The sequence below is a fragment of the Lissotriton vulgaris genome, chromosome 5 (assembly GCF_964263255.1).
Source record: "Lissotriton vulgaris chromosome 5, aLisVul1.2, whole genome shotgun sequence".
Lineage (NCBI taxonomy): Eukaryota > Metazoa > Chordata > Amphibia > Caudata > Salamandridae > Lissotriton > Lissotriton vulgaris.
The window spans coordinates 202,809,924-202,825,887 of NC_141693.1; the positions used below are offsets into that span (position 1 = coordinate 202,809,924).

General features: G+C 45.1%; 1 protein-coding gene across 2 annotated transcripts in view; it reads left to right on the forward strand.

Annotated features, from left to right (window-relative positions):
- LOC147710479 (uncharacterized) overlaps nt 1-15,964 on the forward strand; it is a 183,323-nt gene that overhangs the window by 105,928 nt on the left and 61,431 nt on the right. For both annotated transcript variants that reach the window (XM_086921162.1, XM_086921164.1), the window contains exons 4-5: nt 807-901; nt 4,266-4,462. In XM_086921162.1, coding sequence (XP_086777288.1) covers nt 807-901; nt 4,266-4,462 — 292 coding nt within the window. The remainder of the gene's footprint in view (nt 1-806; nt 902-4,265; nt 4,463-15,964) is intronic.

Consider the following 15,964-nt stretch of genomic DNA (forward strand, 5'->3'; position numbering starts at 1 on the left):
TTAGCTCTTTTAATCGGGGGTACCTTCAACCAGTTGGCCAAAGATGACCGGACACAACAGGTAGGAGCATACCAGCTGAATTTTTTCTGCAACGGTAAGGGCCCCAATCCATGCAATGCCTTAAACACGACACAGAGGGACTTAAAATGAATCCTCTGCAAAACAGGGAGCCAGTGGTGCTCCGTTAGGGCCTTGGAGGCAGAAGACTGGCGAGGTCTCATCAAGTCCAGCTTAGCTGCCACATTCTGGATTCTTTGTAATCTCCCAATTAAATATTTTGGAGATTCCAATAGTAGTGCATTAAATAATCCAGTCTGCTCATGGTATCTATTTTATTTATATTCATCCACAAATATTTTTGTAGACCAAAGAGGAAGCTGCAGCTAAGTCATTTGCACATTTATTTAAACATAAAATGGCTCTGTTGAATATAGACCCCACCTTCCTACACTTTTCACCACAGCCCTTCAATGCAATAGGTTTCACAGTGACGCAAGTTTATGCAATTGACATTGTAAATTACAATGCCTTTTATTAATGTTTTTTAAAAAGAAAACAAAATAAAAGGCATTGTTATTTAGCAATGCCAAAAGCTCAAACTTTAATAATGCGAGACCTATTGCATTGCAAATGCTTGTTTTATTAATGGTGTCTGTCAGTGAAGAATGAGTTTGTGGTACATTGCTGTCCAGCATAAGGCATCTTGTGAGAACTCCCAATGAGAAGCATGTGGTTGGAATGAAGGGATGATGCCCCTGATGTGATGGAGATCACCCGGTTATGCAATGATTGTCCTTTATCTGCAGGTTGTGGGATGAATGCTGCTTTCGCCATTGGACGTCTTTGTGGGACAGATTCTGGCCTCAAGAAAGTACTGTCCCTCCCTGAAGCTGAAAATATGGTGAGATAAGTCAGGAGCGGGTGTGAAGTATTCAATGCTTGTTTTCTCTTTTTTAACATCCTGTTCATTTGCAGTGCACAAAGTCAAAAGGTTGGCACCCTTTTGTGCCAAATGTTCCAGGGAAGTTATTTCTACTCAGTGTGCTTCCTATAACACAGTGACCATTTCTGAGAAACTTTTATTGTAGATGTTGACTATTCTTGTGGTCTCCTTCGAAGAATATTAGCTCGTTTGTGTGATAAACATTTGCTGAATTTGACATGTTCCTAGTGATTGCGGTTGACTGTTGCTTGGATATAAAGGGGTCAATCAAAGATGGCTACATTGTAGCATGTGAGTATATCTACTAATATGCAGGGTAACTCCCACCAGTCTACGCCACTAGGATGCATTGCTCCAGACTGCCATAAACTCTGCATGGAAGGTGATTTGGCAGCAGTGGTGTAGCCAGTGCACCATGGGCCCTAAATCAAGCAAGGAAATTCAGCCTCGCCCTTAGGTTTGTAGTTAAGAAACAGACACTAATTGGAGTGAAGTGGGCCCCTCGCACCACCGGGCCCTGGGGCCACACCTGCTGCACTATTGATAGTTCCTGTGACTTGGCATGCCATATTATGATGCCCTTGACGAAGCCCTGCAAAGACGAGCAGTGTTCCCTCTACCCCTGTCTCTTACCTGACCTGAAAAGTGGATTTATCTGGTGCTGATCTTGTTGGTGCATACCATCTTATTATCCTGACAAACAACCATTAAGGGCAGGTGAGAAAGGTCTTTTCTGCCATTCCTATTGCCTCTCTCCAATCAGGGAGCCCTTTTAAAGGGACTAATATTAATGAAAAATAAAAAAGCTAGAAGACAGTCAACAGAGGACAGGAGGTACAATGGGAGAGGATGGGCTTTACGTGCCTTGCTGCAGAGGCAAAGGACCTGTAATAATATTAGCCGGTGTGATGGCTGCTTCAGGAGGTGCAGACTGACCTCCTTGAGAGTGAAAACTGGATGGAGGCAGAGGAAGAGGAAGTAATGTTGCTTAGGATTGCGTATTATGAAAATATAATACAGAACAATTAGTATATATACATGTTGTTCATCTTAGCAACAATGCATAATTCATTCTTAAATTAAAAAGATGTGTTGACCACCTTTAACTGAAGTAGCCTAAAAATTCATATTGATCTGTCACAAATTCCCCGATATAAGTGTTTGCATCCATTAAATAATAAGCCCCCAAATCTCGATTAGAGTTTTTCTGTATAATGGCCATTTCTAGCCCGCACACACCTAAAAATCAAGACCACCATTCACGAGCGCTAGGCGAATTGCTGTTGACCCGCAATCTAGCAGTATAGATTGCTGTTATGATTTAGCTGATACCGCTGCTGCAAATACGACGCCCTTGCATTTAAATGAAATATCTGTAGAAAAACCAAATAATATTAACTTAATAGATTCCTGGAGCGGAATGTTGATAAGCTTGCTCATTTTTCAGGAAATCAGAGCCATATTGTTTTGAATTTCAACATATTGAATGAAAATATGAATTGTATTGGCATCTGGAGAAGAACAGCAAAAACATTATGAACTTCGACTAAGGCTCGAATAATGAAGCCTTTAAGATATATTATAGACATCTTATGTGAATTTATAGTGATGAGGCTTAAGGAGTAAGACATTACGAGATTATTGTCTTAATGTGATGCTTTAAAGAATTTCATACTTTGTGACACCTTCTTAGGCATTTTCAGACCATCTATTTTACATATAATGCATAGTATCTGGCAGTTTCTCCAGGAATATGGTAGGATCTGCCAATAACACCTTTGCTAGTTATTGTACTGAGAAGATTCCAGTACCTAAATGTCTCAAGGTTTAAATTTAAACGCAGAGTATTTCTATAGGACTCACTCATCTGTAAATGTTTAAAGCATCATGTTATTGGAACTAAGGGGCAGATTTACAATGCCCTTCCGCCACTTTTGGGTCACTGTTAACATGGGAAAAGTGACGCAAAAGCGGCGCAAGGGGCTTGTAAATCTGCCATTGAATATTTAGTAGCGTGGGAAGCAACGGAATGAAAGTTAGGGCTGTCATTGTGGTGGCCTATATATTGAAGGTCTGATCCAGACCATTAATGAATAAAAGTATCATGTGAAAAATATGAAAGTGAGGTATTAACTCATAACGCAGCATATTTGGTGAGTTTCGGAATCTCGAGGCATTGTGTGATTGAAGATGAGCGTAAATGGCGATAGGTTTAAAACATGTGCTTTAAAAATATTAAGGAAGGAAAAAAGACTGTAAAAGGAGATAGATCATTATAGTGAGCCCTAACAGCCATTTAGTTGTATTAAGGGCCAATAATTGCGTGAGTCTATAGAAGAATGTATAGCAATAATAACATTTAAAACAAGGAGCTGAAGTTGGAGAAAGCTAATAGCTCTGAAGGGATTTTTTATATTAATATATGGAACAAGAGATGTGAGTTGACTTAAAAATAAATAAATAAATAAATGTAACATTTTAAGGACATTAAATCTTCCAAACCTTTCTCACAGAAGACTATTCGATTTTTGCAAGGACCTTAGAGTTGAAAGAAACAAAAGATCAAGTTTTATCTTAAACATATCTATTTTGGAATTATTTTTTTACACATAAGTAGGTAGCATTAGAGGTGTACCAAAGGTCCAGGCTCAACAAATTGCGGTTAAACAAAATGTGGGTTTTATTTTTGTTTAAATTATACTTTTCCAAATCGTCTTGCCTGATATTCACTGGTGGGGAGAGCAGTAGATGGGTTATTGGTAAAGAATGCAATGTCATCTACATAAGCAATTAGGTTAAGGTCAGCTTTATTCGTACCCAAATCTCGAATATCTGAATTCACTTGTACATGTTACAAATGCTACCTTGGATTGCCACATATTAGGATTAGATGTAAATATTTGTAAACTTCTTGGATCAAACCCTTGACAATGCTACATATCTTCAATTGATATTATGTGGTTTGTGAACTTCTGTCATGCCACATGAGTAGCCAACAAGCCCCATTTCTGTATAAAAACCATACAATAACCTTTAAGGATATCTATGATGTGTAAGTAGTGTAGATCTGTCTAACAGGGATAGCGAGAGCGCTATTTATCGGCAATAGCACTCTCCTGCAGTTTTGCTCTTTTAGGTCTCGCACCTGGTGACGCAGCGCGAAGCGCTTTAGCCAGCGAGACCTATTGTCAGCGACTTGCCTCTCATGCGGTACAGACCGGGGCACGCGCAGGTGATTGTTGATTTTGTAATTGTTTTGAGCTACAGCTTCCTTTGAGAGAAGTCCTCTTTTTAACTGTGCATCGCCTCTTTTGTTGTTAAGATTGTTGCTCTGGAGTTAATGATGGCTAAAGGGGATGCTGGAGGGAGTCGGAACGCCTGCTTTGCGCTTAGCTGCCTCGCAGCAGACAGAGACAGCCACGATCACATCCTGAAGAGTCCAGCCTACAGCCGGGTCATCGATACGCTTTGTCGGCTTCTACAGTCTGAGGAGCAGGAGTCCTCCTGGTTTGCTGCAATGTATGTAACTTTTCTCACTCTTCAATGCAGTTTTCATTCCCTGCAGCGATACAGACCTCTTGTCTTGTCAAAGCTTACTTGCTTGGCCACAGCTCTTAAATGTTTTGTGCGGCCTTGTAAAACTTGAGTTTCCATTGTTTTCTATTCTCGACTCTAGCACTAAGCATAATAAATATATTGTACCCTTTGCTGGATAGGACCTTTGCTCTTGGACTCCTGGTTCTGGGCTGCTGACCTGCTTCTACACCACTGCTCGCTTCGCAGGGGAAGCCGCCGGGGAATCTGTGGAGCTGCTGTGTTGACAGAGGAGTGTTGGGGCATCTGCTCAGGGCTGCGAGCGTTCTACAGGGACTACATCTCCCAGGAGTCCCTGCCTGGCTAATTTAGATCACCTGGCTCGCTCTCCCTGTTAGCCCCGCCCCTGTGCGTCACACCCAACCTATAATAGTGGTGTCTACTTCCGCTGCGCGGGAGCGTCCCGGGAGAAGCCCGGGACAAAGGCGGGACCGTCTGTGGCCGTCCGTGGTCGGGCGAGGTTGGGTTGGGCCATTCCCCCTGGTAATTTTGTATACATTATTGTTGGTGTTAGTATAATTTTGTTATTGTTATAGTACTAATTAAAACTGCAATGCCTCTACGCTCCGGCAAGGAACATACAGTACAATTGCTGACTGCTAAGGGGGTGGTCTCCGGTCCATTAGACGCATTCATTACTCAAGCTACTGGGACCTTAGAAAAATAGATAGCGATGGCCGAGAAAAGGCTCTCTATTGACCTAGTTAGTGGGAAGCGTTCCTCTCTGGGTAGGTTGGAAATAATACCCAGCCCCGTTGCACAAGCCCCGAGTAGCAGTCTACATTTGGTTACAGCAGAGGTGGTTGTGCACCGCGAGGGGGAAGGGGAGGGCATCCCACCCTCCGTGGGGGAAACTGATTCGTATCTGGGTGATACCCAAGATAGCAGGGGAAATGAAAATGAAAATGAAAGTGTGCTCTTGGCCAGCAATTCTGAGTCGGACTCACCAGGTGATGAGGACCCGTTGAGAATTGCACCTCGCAAAAGGAAAAGGCGCTTGGGCCACCAGGGGGGGGGGGCTTACAAGATACCAAAGACTATTGATCTGGCCCACACTAGTGCCCCAAACCCCGAGGCCCTTCCTACCCTTTGTCCTGCCCTGGTACCAATAGATCCATTACGCCCCTCCCATATCCCCTTTGGTTCCTCTGACCCATGCCCAACCTGTTTTAGTAGCGATGAAAGCTTATTGGTAAAAATGGAGGCCATGATTAAAACTCTTTTACTTCCTGTACTTGAGAGAACAAGGCTGATGACCTCTAAATTGGATGTACTTGAGTCCATTGTAAATACTAATACTGGTTAACTACATAAGTTTACTAGCCCCAAAAATGTCGTGGGGAATCCTTGTTCCTCTACGATCAACACAAAGGGCCAGAAAATTGCATTAACTGGTAAAACAGTAACCTCCGTGACCACTGGTTTAGCATTAAATTATCCTGACCCTAAAACAAATAAAGATTCAGTGGCGGGGGGATCCTCTAGGGTTAAGGATTGTACTCCGGTTGTAGACTCTTTGTTGCAGGTGCCAAAGAAGGCCACCTCCAAATCTAATCCCCAAGGAACACCGGCGTTACGGCCGCAAGACCGTGCAAAGGGTGCTCCTAGTACATCGTCTCAGTCTACCCCAGGGCAGGCAGCTAAAGTGAGCATGAACTCTACCACCCCCTTAGGGAAACCTAACAAGCGGGCTCACCCTCGCACAGACCTACCCCCTGAAGCAACCCGGCACACAATAGTTTTAACTGGTGTAGCACAACTTAGGGAGGGTGCCAACGAATCTTATGGGGACCTTCGTAACAAAGTGGTATTCTGGTTAAACAAAAATCGCCCCCTTCCCCCATCATCCTCGACTGAAATTCTGTTTGTGAGGAGAGTTGAATGGGTGGGTCACGGCAGAAAGGACTTAGAGGGGGATTGTATTATTATATTCTTTAAAGATCCCTGGGTGGTAGATTTCTTACGTAGGGAAGCAAGGTTTGCAAGATTGGGGGATGTGCAGACCTTAGGTCTTGGCTATTTTTATCCAAGACGATTCTGTGAGTTTCCCCCGAGACATCTACCCTCAAGATTGCCAGTCAGGAGGCACCAAGTTGATAGAACACCCTACCTCCGGCAGTACCCATTATTGTTTAACCACTTTGAGCCCCTCTCTGGCCTGAAGGCCATTGATTGACTCTACCCGGTTGCAGGGAATGAAAAGGTTATGAGGAATCGGGTGAGCGAGGCAGGCGGAGCTGGTTTGGAGATGCCTCAGGGGGTTGTTGGGAAAGAGAGAATGGAGGTGCTGGATTCAGGGGAGAGTTCTGAAATACCCACGGGGGGTGTGATAGAAGGTGCTGGTGGGGTGGAGTTCGAGCAGGGGGACACTAGCAAGGTGGTAATGGCTCGAGATGTGACTAGGGTGGAGAGTCATCAAGTGAGCTTACCTGCACCCATGGCAGTGGACCGGAGTGGGCCACGTAGCATAACAACAATACAGGAAACACTCAAATTAGCCTCTTGGAATGTGGCAGGGATTAAGGGGCGGATGGATTCTGAGGATTGGTTAGAATACATTGATACATTTGATGTTTTATTAGTTCAAGAAACCTGGGCACCGGATCCAATTCATAGGGCCGGGTTTTTAAATTTTTACAAACCAGCTATAAGGGGCAGCAAGGGCCGGGCATCAGGAGGGCTAGTGACATGGGTTAAGCAGGCAATAGGATACCATCCAACTGAAATACTTGCGGATCACCCAGACCTCTTGGGTATTAAATTAAGCAAGGACGGCTACCAGGATCTCATAGCCATTAATATCTATGCACGAGGCCAACCGGGTGGCCGCTGCCCTAGCATTGTAGACTTTGTGGACACATATCTTGAAGGGATAGGGAGAGACAAGATACTTGTTCTAGCTGGGGATCTCAACTGTACCTTTGAGCCCCTTTATGCTGTAGGGGGTTAGCAGAGGATGTGGTTTGGAAGATCCCAGAACTGTCCGTTGATAAAATCACAAAAGGGACTGAGGCAGCTCTACATTGGATGGGCTTGTGCCTGAATTGGGGGCTAAGAGCTACAAATGGCCGTACTGCCTCTGATCAGGGAGGCAATTCCACCTTTGATAATGGGCTAAGGAAAAGCCGTATAGATTATATCTTGTTGAAGATGGAATATTGGCCACTTCTGATAGACATGGAGGTAGTACCCCGCCCTGAAAGCGATCATAATCCTCTGTCACTTAGCCTGAGACTTCCGGGTGCATGTGGAAGGATTCCACCAGTTGTTCACTCGACAGGGGACACTATCCTGACCCACGATAGAAGAAGGCTTAAATGGACAAGGATTGTGGGGGATGAGACTATTCTGGATAGCATTACGATAGTGGTTTCCAAGACTGCTAACGACATTTCGACCTTGTCACCACTAGGGGTGATATTGATAATATTTGTGAACTTCATGAACAATGCTTTGCCCAGCTCAAGGTCCTTCTAACGCTGCCGCCAACCAAAGGCACCCCAAAGGTGCATGTCTCCCGGCAGAAATGGTATAACAAGCAATGTAGGGAGGCCCACAGCAGATTAGTGAAAGCAGTTAAGTCCAGGATTTTGAGTGACATAAAGGAAACCAGGGCACAGTATAAAAAAAATCCAGTGGGAAGCAAAAAGAGAGTGAGAAGATAATTATTGGTCTGACCTTCTGGACGCCTGCACTTCCAATAACCAGATTAAGTTCTGGGAAATTGTAAAGTGGGGCAGAAACCCCGACTCCCAAACACCTACTAACCATGTATCCGCGGAAGCCTGGGTGGAGTTCTACTCCGGTCAATTCAAGGATTTGAATTTAAAATCCACTACAGGCTTACCCAGGTTACAAACTATGTTTGTCCATATAGAAGAGCTGACTTTTACAGAATAGGAGACCGAGATTGCACTTGGCCTGACCCAGCGGGGGAAAGCACCGGGGATGGATCTAATCCGAGCTGATCTATATAAAAACAATCCCCAACTTTGGGTTCCCTACATAACCAGGATCGCAAATACTATTGCTAAGGGGGCCAAGATCCCTGTGTCATGGAAGGGGGCTGAGATTCTCCCAATTTTTAAAAAAGGTGATCGCTCGAACCCAGGGAATTACCGTCCAATTAGCCTTATAGACTCATTCCAAAAGGTCATAGCAGGATGGTCCTTGCAAGAGTTCAGGGCTGGATGGAGCTAGAGGGTATTTTGTCCCCAATGCAGGCCGGCTTCAGATCCGGTACAAGTACCATCGATCAGGTTTTCAGATTTTGTCTGATCTACTGGAAGGTGGTGCTGCTGGGCGGTGGAACTATCTATGCCGCGTTTATCGATCTGAAGTCGGCCTTCGACTTGGTGCCAAGGGCCAAACTTTGGTCCGTTCTTAGAGACCTGGGATTGCCAATAGAATTATTAGATCTGATTGTCAGATTACACGAGGGCAATTTTGCAAGGGTTAGGTGGAGAGGCCAAGGACAGGTGACGGACTGCTTCCCCGTAACACGGGGCGTCCGTCAGGGGTGCGTACTGGCGCCCACGCTCTTTCTATTGTTCATCGATCAAGTGGTTAAGTTTTTTGCTAGTACCCCCACTGATGCACCCACTCTGGGGGGGGGACCAGGTTTCCTATGCTCATGTTCGCTGATGACACATTACTCCTCTCTAAGACCCGTAGCCGTTTACAGTCAGCACTGGACCGCTTTGAGGAGTTCTGTCGCATCAATGATCTTAAGATTAATGTGAGCAAAACGAAATTTATGGTGCTCACTAAGAGTCATCCCCTAAGGAGTGCAGTGACTATGAGTGGAGAGAGTTTGGAACAAGTCGAGGTTATGACCTATTTTGGAGTAACCTTGGACTATTGTCTCCGTTGGAAAGCGCAGGTGTACACATTACATTTAAAATTTGCGCGTCTCACGGGTTGTCTCCTACAAGAGCAAAAAAGGTCCCTTACTAAACGAGTTAAACCTGCACTTCGGATCTATACCACCAAGGTTAACGCTGCAATTTTGTATGGGGCAGATCTTTGGGGACATATGGACCTCTCTACCCTGGTGAAAACGCAGTGCAAGTTCATGCGGAAACTTGTAGGTCTACCCCAATCCTCTCCATCTAAACCACTTTGTCTGGATATGGGTTGTAACCCAATAAACGAAATGGCAAGGTACAGACTGGTGGCTTTTTGGAGACGTATTTGGACCTCTCTTGACCTTAGTCTTTTTGCTAATGAGCTTGCAGAGTAAGATCAATTTGGGGGTCCGGTGGTATTCCATGGCTGCGTGCAGTAAAATCGATCCTGGTTGAAATGGGCCTTGAACAGTTGTCGGTTTCCCCGGGATCTAATATTTTTCCATCAAAACAGGAGTACAAGGCACTTTATTGGGCCTCTGTTCGTCAAGCTTTGGTCACTGCTTCTGGCTCCGCTAGTTTAACAGGAAGGTTCCTGACTCACAAGTTGGATCCCTTCCTAGAGAACTATTGGGACATTATCACTAGGCCACTTGACAAGAAACTTTACCACCAGTTTCGTGTGGGATCCTTGCCCTTGAATTCGTTCACTAAAAACTGGTCTAATGGAGTGAGTGAATATTGCCCTTGGTGCCCGGGACACAAGGAGAGTGTGGGTCATCTTCTATTTGCCTGTTCGATTTATCAAGCCCCTCGAAGTAAATGGATAAAACCCCTTTGCCAGCGACTTAAATACAAAGGCTGTGCTGAGGCTATTTGGGCACTTAGAACTAACACCTCTGATGTGATTGTTGTGAGCGTAGCCAAATTCTTGGGGTGGGCAAGGGTGATCAGAACGAGAAGTAAGCAGAAATGATTAAGATCCTGTCTCTTAATTCCAACGTTTTTAATTCCAACCTTTTAAATTATTTATTTTATATTTATTTAAAACACTTATAGAGCGCAGCTGTCACCTGGCAGGTATCCTGGCGCTGAAAAGCTTACTCCTGGGTTGGAAGCGATGGGAATTGATAATGGGGGGTGAGAACGGAGGGGGAGAACTAGGGGAAGAGCCATGTTTTTATTCGTTTCCTGAAAGGCAGAAGCTGAGGAATTTGGCGAATGTCGGTGGGCAGACTGTTCCAGAGCTTGGCAGCAGCTACTCTGAAAGATCATCCCCCGATCCTGGCCTTCTTAAATCTGGGTACTGTCACAAGGCAGGCGGTCGCTGATCGTAGAGTTCTGGTTCGGATGTACCAAGAAAACATCTGTTGAAGGGGTCTTGGTCCTGATCCGTGTAATGCCTTGAAGACCAAGCAGAGAGCCTTGAAGGCTATTCGTTGCTTCAGTGGAAGCCAATGTAGCTCAGCTAATGCAGCGGTGGCCGAGGATCTCCTGGACCATCCAAGGGCCAGTTTGGCTGCGGCCGACTGGACTCGTTGGAGCCTGTCCAAAAGTACCGTATGCAGAAGGGCATTACAATAGTCAAGGCGACTAAGAATAGTGCACCTGACTATCAATGCTCGAGCCTGTGGTGGTAGTAATGGTAGGATTTTACTTAAGAAGCGCATAAGGGCCGAGCAGGTCGCCACTGTTTTGGTTACCTGCGTTTCCATGCTAAGTTTGTTATTAAGCATTACGCCCAGGTTGCGAACACTGGCGACAGGTAGCGGATTATCTGGGTTTTCCGGAGGCCAGAACTCCACAGGCAGAAGGCGAGGGATTCGGCTCGCAGGACAGAACAGAACCTCGGTTTTAGAGGAGTTGAATTGGAGGGAGTTTCGGTGTAACCAGCCTGCAGTGTCTCTTAGGCAGTCGTGGAAGGCTTCCGTGGGGATGGAATCTTCCCCCTCCCAAGAGAAAATGAGCTGGGTGTCGTCCGCGTAGTTTACTGTAGTCATATTATGGGTTTTGATTAAAGTGACCAGTGGCTTTAAGTAAATATTGAAAAGGATCGGACTGATAGAAGAACCCTGGGGTACACCGTGGGGGACTGGGGAGAAGGCAGATTGGAAAGGTGGGAGGGATACAGCCTGTTTCCTATCTCTGAGATAAGAATGGAACCAGAGCAGGGCAGTGCCGTCAACACCAGCCTCTCTCAACCTCTCTAGCAGGATCACGTGATTGACAGTATCGAATGCGGCAGACAGGTCCAATAGGATCAGGGCCACGGCTTGGCCCCTGTCTGCCCGCACTCGAAGTTCTTCCATGGCAGTAAGCACTGCTGTTTCGGTGCCATGGGCTGGACGAAAACCGAATTGGAAGTCGTCCAGAACGAGATTCTGCTCAAGGTGTGTTGACAGGCAGGTGCTGACCCATCGTTCCACCACTTTCGCTGGAAAGGGCAGAAGCGATATGGGTCGAAAGTTGGAGAGGCACTCTGGGTTCAGAGATGGTTTTTTCAGTAGCGGGGTGATGAGAGCTTGCTTCCAGGGGTTGGGAACGAGTCCACAGCAGAGAGATTGATTACAAATCTTCCGAAGGGTGTGGAATAGCTCGTTCCCGCATGCTTTCCAGGTTTTAGGGGGCAGTGGGTCAAGGGGGGACCCGGAGGTGATGCCCAGTGCCAGTCTCTCAAATTCTGCTTCGGGGATCTGGGGAAAGGCCAGGAGACATTCCCTAGGAGGGCATACTGGACTTGGGGGATCAAGGTTGGCGGAAACAGCTCCGGGGGGTGTTGGAGTGTTTTGCGATGGGGGGGTAGCCAGGTTGTTAATGATAGTCTCGATTTTTTCCGTGAAGAACTGTGCGAGATTGTCACAGAGAGTCTGAGATGGGGGGATAGTTTTCTTGGCGCAGTCAGGGTGTATGAGGTTATCCAGGATCTGGAAAATGCTTTTTGAACTGTTAGCTGCGTTACCTATAGTGGTGCAGTAGTAGGACGATTTGCTCTCTGCAATAGCAGATTTGTAATCACGGAGCTTGTTTTTCCAGATGTTCTTATTATTTTCGCAGTATCCATGTCTCCACTTCCTCTCAGCCTGTTTGCAAGCTGTTTTGAGAGTTTTCAGGGAGTCATTGTACCAAGGAGCAGGTGATCTGCCTTTAGGTTTACAGAGTTTTAATGGGGCAATAGAGTCCGTAATGGATGTTATCCTCGTGCTGAAAGCTCTGTAATTATTTTCAACCGAGCTGGTAGGAGAGAAACTTTCTTCCACATCGAAGACTTTGGTGGTGGCGCTAAGTTTTTCTAGGGCTTTCCAGTTACGGTACGTAAATTCTGGTAGAGAGCTTTTGTGGGGCTTTCTTGTTGTGGTGCTGGTGATGTAGAATTTGATAAGTGAGTGGTCCGTCCAGCTCATAGGCAAAATGTCGCCTACATGTGTTAGATCAGGACTTGAAAAAATAAGGTCGAGTCGATTGCCTGCAGAATGGGTGGGTTGTTTAACCAATTGGTGAAGCCCCACGCTGTCACAGGACAGCAGGAGGTTGTCCAGTCCTGTATCTAGGCTGCCGTTTGGCCAGAGGTTAAAATCCCCTAAAATGACTAGTTTGTTGTGGGAGGTTGCCATGTTTGTAAAAATCGTGAGAAGTGCCTGCTGTTGCGGAACGGAAAATGCCCCTGGAGGTCGGTAGCAAATGATCACCGTAAAGATATCTCCTAGGTGGCAGTTTATGGCCAGACCAAAGAGCTCAATCCCGGGCACTGGGTCAATGTCGATGGTGTTTATTTGCCAGGCGGCGCGGAAGATAATGCCAACTCTGCCACCGCGGCCTTTGGGTCTGGGGAGATGCAGAATATTGAAGTTTAGAGGGCAGGCTGATGCTAAATCAATATCGCAGTCGGCATGAGTCCAAGTCTCAGTTTGGAAAAGTGCATCTAGATGGTGGGATTCTATAAGGAGATTGATTTCAGTAGTATGCTTAGGTAGTGATCTGACGTTCAACAGGCCTCCCAAGATCATGCCCTTGTGAGTGAAGTCAGGTAGAGGAAACGCTGTGTCTTCAAAGGTGAGCTTACCTTCGTGAGCGGACCTTCGTAGATTGAGCAGTGCGTGAGGACTGCGGGCAGATTTGGGCATAGTTGGCGGCGCTGGTCGCGTCCTCGTCGCGGACGAGCGCAGACGAGCTTGCCTTAAGCGCGCCTTCGGCGCGCAATCGGCGTGCCCGCTGCACTCGTCCGCTGCGCTTCCGGTATTGACACATAATATGTAGTGGCAGCTGGGGGGTGTGGCCAGCAAGAGATGGGCGTGACCGTAGTCTCCCTCGGCGTCTAATGGCGCGAAAGAAAGCGAGCGTTTTGTGTCAAACAGCTAATAATCAGCTGCTCGGCAAGGCAGGGACGAGTGCCAGAGAAATCTTTTTTAATTTTTAGGTCAGGTTTGTCTTTGTATTGTCAGGCTGTTTAATTGTAATTTTAAAATAATGTTATATTCTATATGTATGAATTTCATGAAATTCGAATCTGTATACAGTAATTGAAACTATAATTGTGTTTGCTGTAATACCAACTCTTTATAATAATCTGTATGTCCAAAACTTCACGCTTAAAAAAAAAATATTTTATGATTTTATTATCAAAATAAAGACTTTAAAACCTAAAAAACCTAAAACCTAAATATATTGTAATCATCTGCCTTAGCTGTAGTGCCTTTGTATTAATTTAGATATAGTTCTGTGGGAATTGACAGATACTTTTAGGATGGTGCTGCACAGTTGCTACTTAGCCAATGAGCATATCTAGTTTGTTGATAACCAACACACTGAGGAATGTTCTGTGGTTCCAGTGGAAAGAAATATGGGCTGTTTTAGAAAGGGGAGACTTTCCTTTTTTAGGAAAACCCTAAGGTTTGTGTGGTAATTCTCTGTCCCTTTTATACAATCTACTACACACAATCTGTTGCACAAGTCAAAATTGGGATAAAAAAATCGAGTCAGACATGGTTTTAGTTTTTACAATGAGCTCAAAAGTCACTCCAAAGGTATCATAAACTCATTTGGTTACCTCTAAAGCTTTCACATCCAAGACATGACAACAGGAAATCAGTGACAGTATGAAGGCTAGATTTATAGAAAGCATCTTTTCACTCAGAAATGTATTACTTGGCCAAGTATTGAATACATTTAAAAGTAGATTTATATTCCAGAGTGTCTTGTAATTAGGCTTTGGTGGTCTTCTCAATCTGATACTTTTAAGGATTCTCCAGACCAACACATTTTTTCCAACACTTTTTCCACTTACTAAGGCGTGACCAGCTGAGACTGCAGACCTTTAGCAGTTAAGCATTCAGTGGGAAAGACCCTTGTCAAACTGTTCCACTAGAAAGTTAACTACTTGAACTATAGGTGCCTCCATCGGACCAGATCCTTCGCCAGACACCAACATACACATTTCTCTCATATTCCGTTGTGTCTACTACAGGTACCAGAAACCCAATATTCCTCGAAGAGCTCCCCAGCTCTTCCCAAAAGTCCTGACATTTCTTGAGATCTCCTGATACCTTCCAAGCAAGAAGGTTTGTAGGTCTGCATATTGTTTAAGAGATCCTTAAAATCTCCTCTTTAACCCAAAAGCCCCCCTTTTTTGGTAAACCTTTGTAAGTATAGTGCACATATCTGATCCTTTAGCTTTGTTAGAAACAAAGATGAAGACTGGGGAATATTTTGTTCTCCAGAAGCCCCATGGTATATGGAAGAGGCACTGTTGTGCATTGCCAACATATTACTAAACCTATGAAAGTACAATTCAAATTAATTTAAACACTGAATGCGAAGTGTGTAAACAGCAAATTGACACACTTGCTGTAAGCGCAGCATGGTAGACGTGCTTGCATTTTCCAACTTGGTAAAATAAAAGGCTGTGCTGTGTTAAAAAACATTTTTTAGCTAGTACATGGAGCAATGCACCCAGGCTTTTGCTCCTTTATTATATATTAAAGAGCAACTTCTTGCCTTGTTTCAGGATGAAGCATCAGCTCCCTGCAGAAACTTCCCCACAAATACCTGGAGACTGTATTCAGCCAGCGAAAAATGTACTTGTCCTGGTGTATGATGAAGAAAGTGAGCAGCGGTAAACAAACTGCTTTGCTCAAAGATTTCCCACTCATGCAACCTTCCTTGGTACCACCTCTCTCATCGAAGTTTATGGTGGGCTTCATTACTTGCCTGCGTCTGCAGCTGTAGTTTCTCAGATGTCTTCAGTGCACCTCTGATCTCCATGGCGGAAACAATTATCTGAGACCTTGCACAGACACAAAGGGGGTTGTAGCCTGACCAGGGGATCCGGTTTTATACCACCCAACAGAAAGAAAAGAAAACACTTTCCGACTCCAATCACTAGATGGCGGAATATGCACAGTATGTGAATCTATGCACAGTATGTGAATCTAGAAGAGTCTAAGCTGCAAAACTATTCTTACAGGTAAGTAACTAGCTGTGTTCCTCCCTATCTATTTTTCTTAAGAGTCCTTTCTTTGGGGGAAGAAGAAAAGGTATGTCGCAGGCAAGTTCCAAAATCGTTGCAAACCATGCTTGATACAGC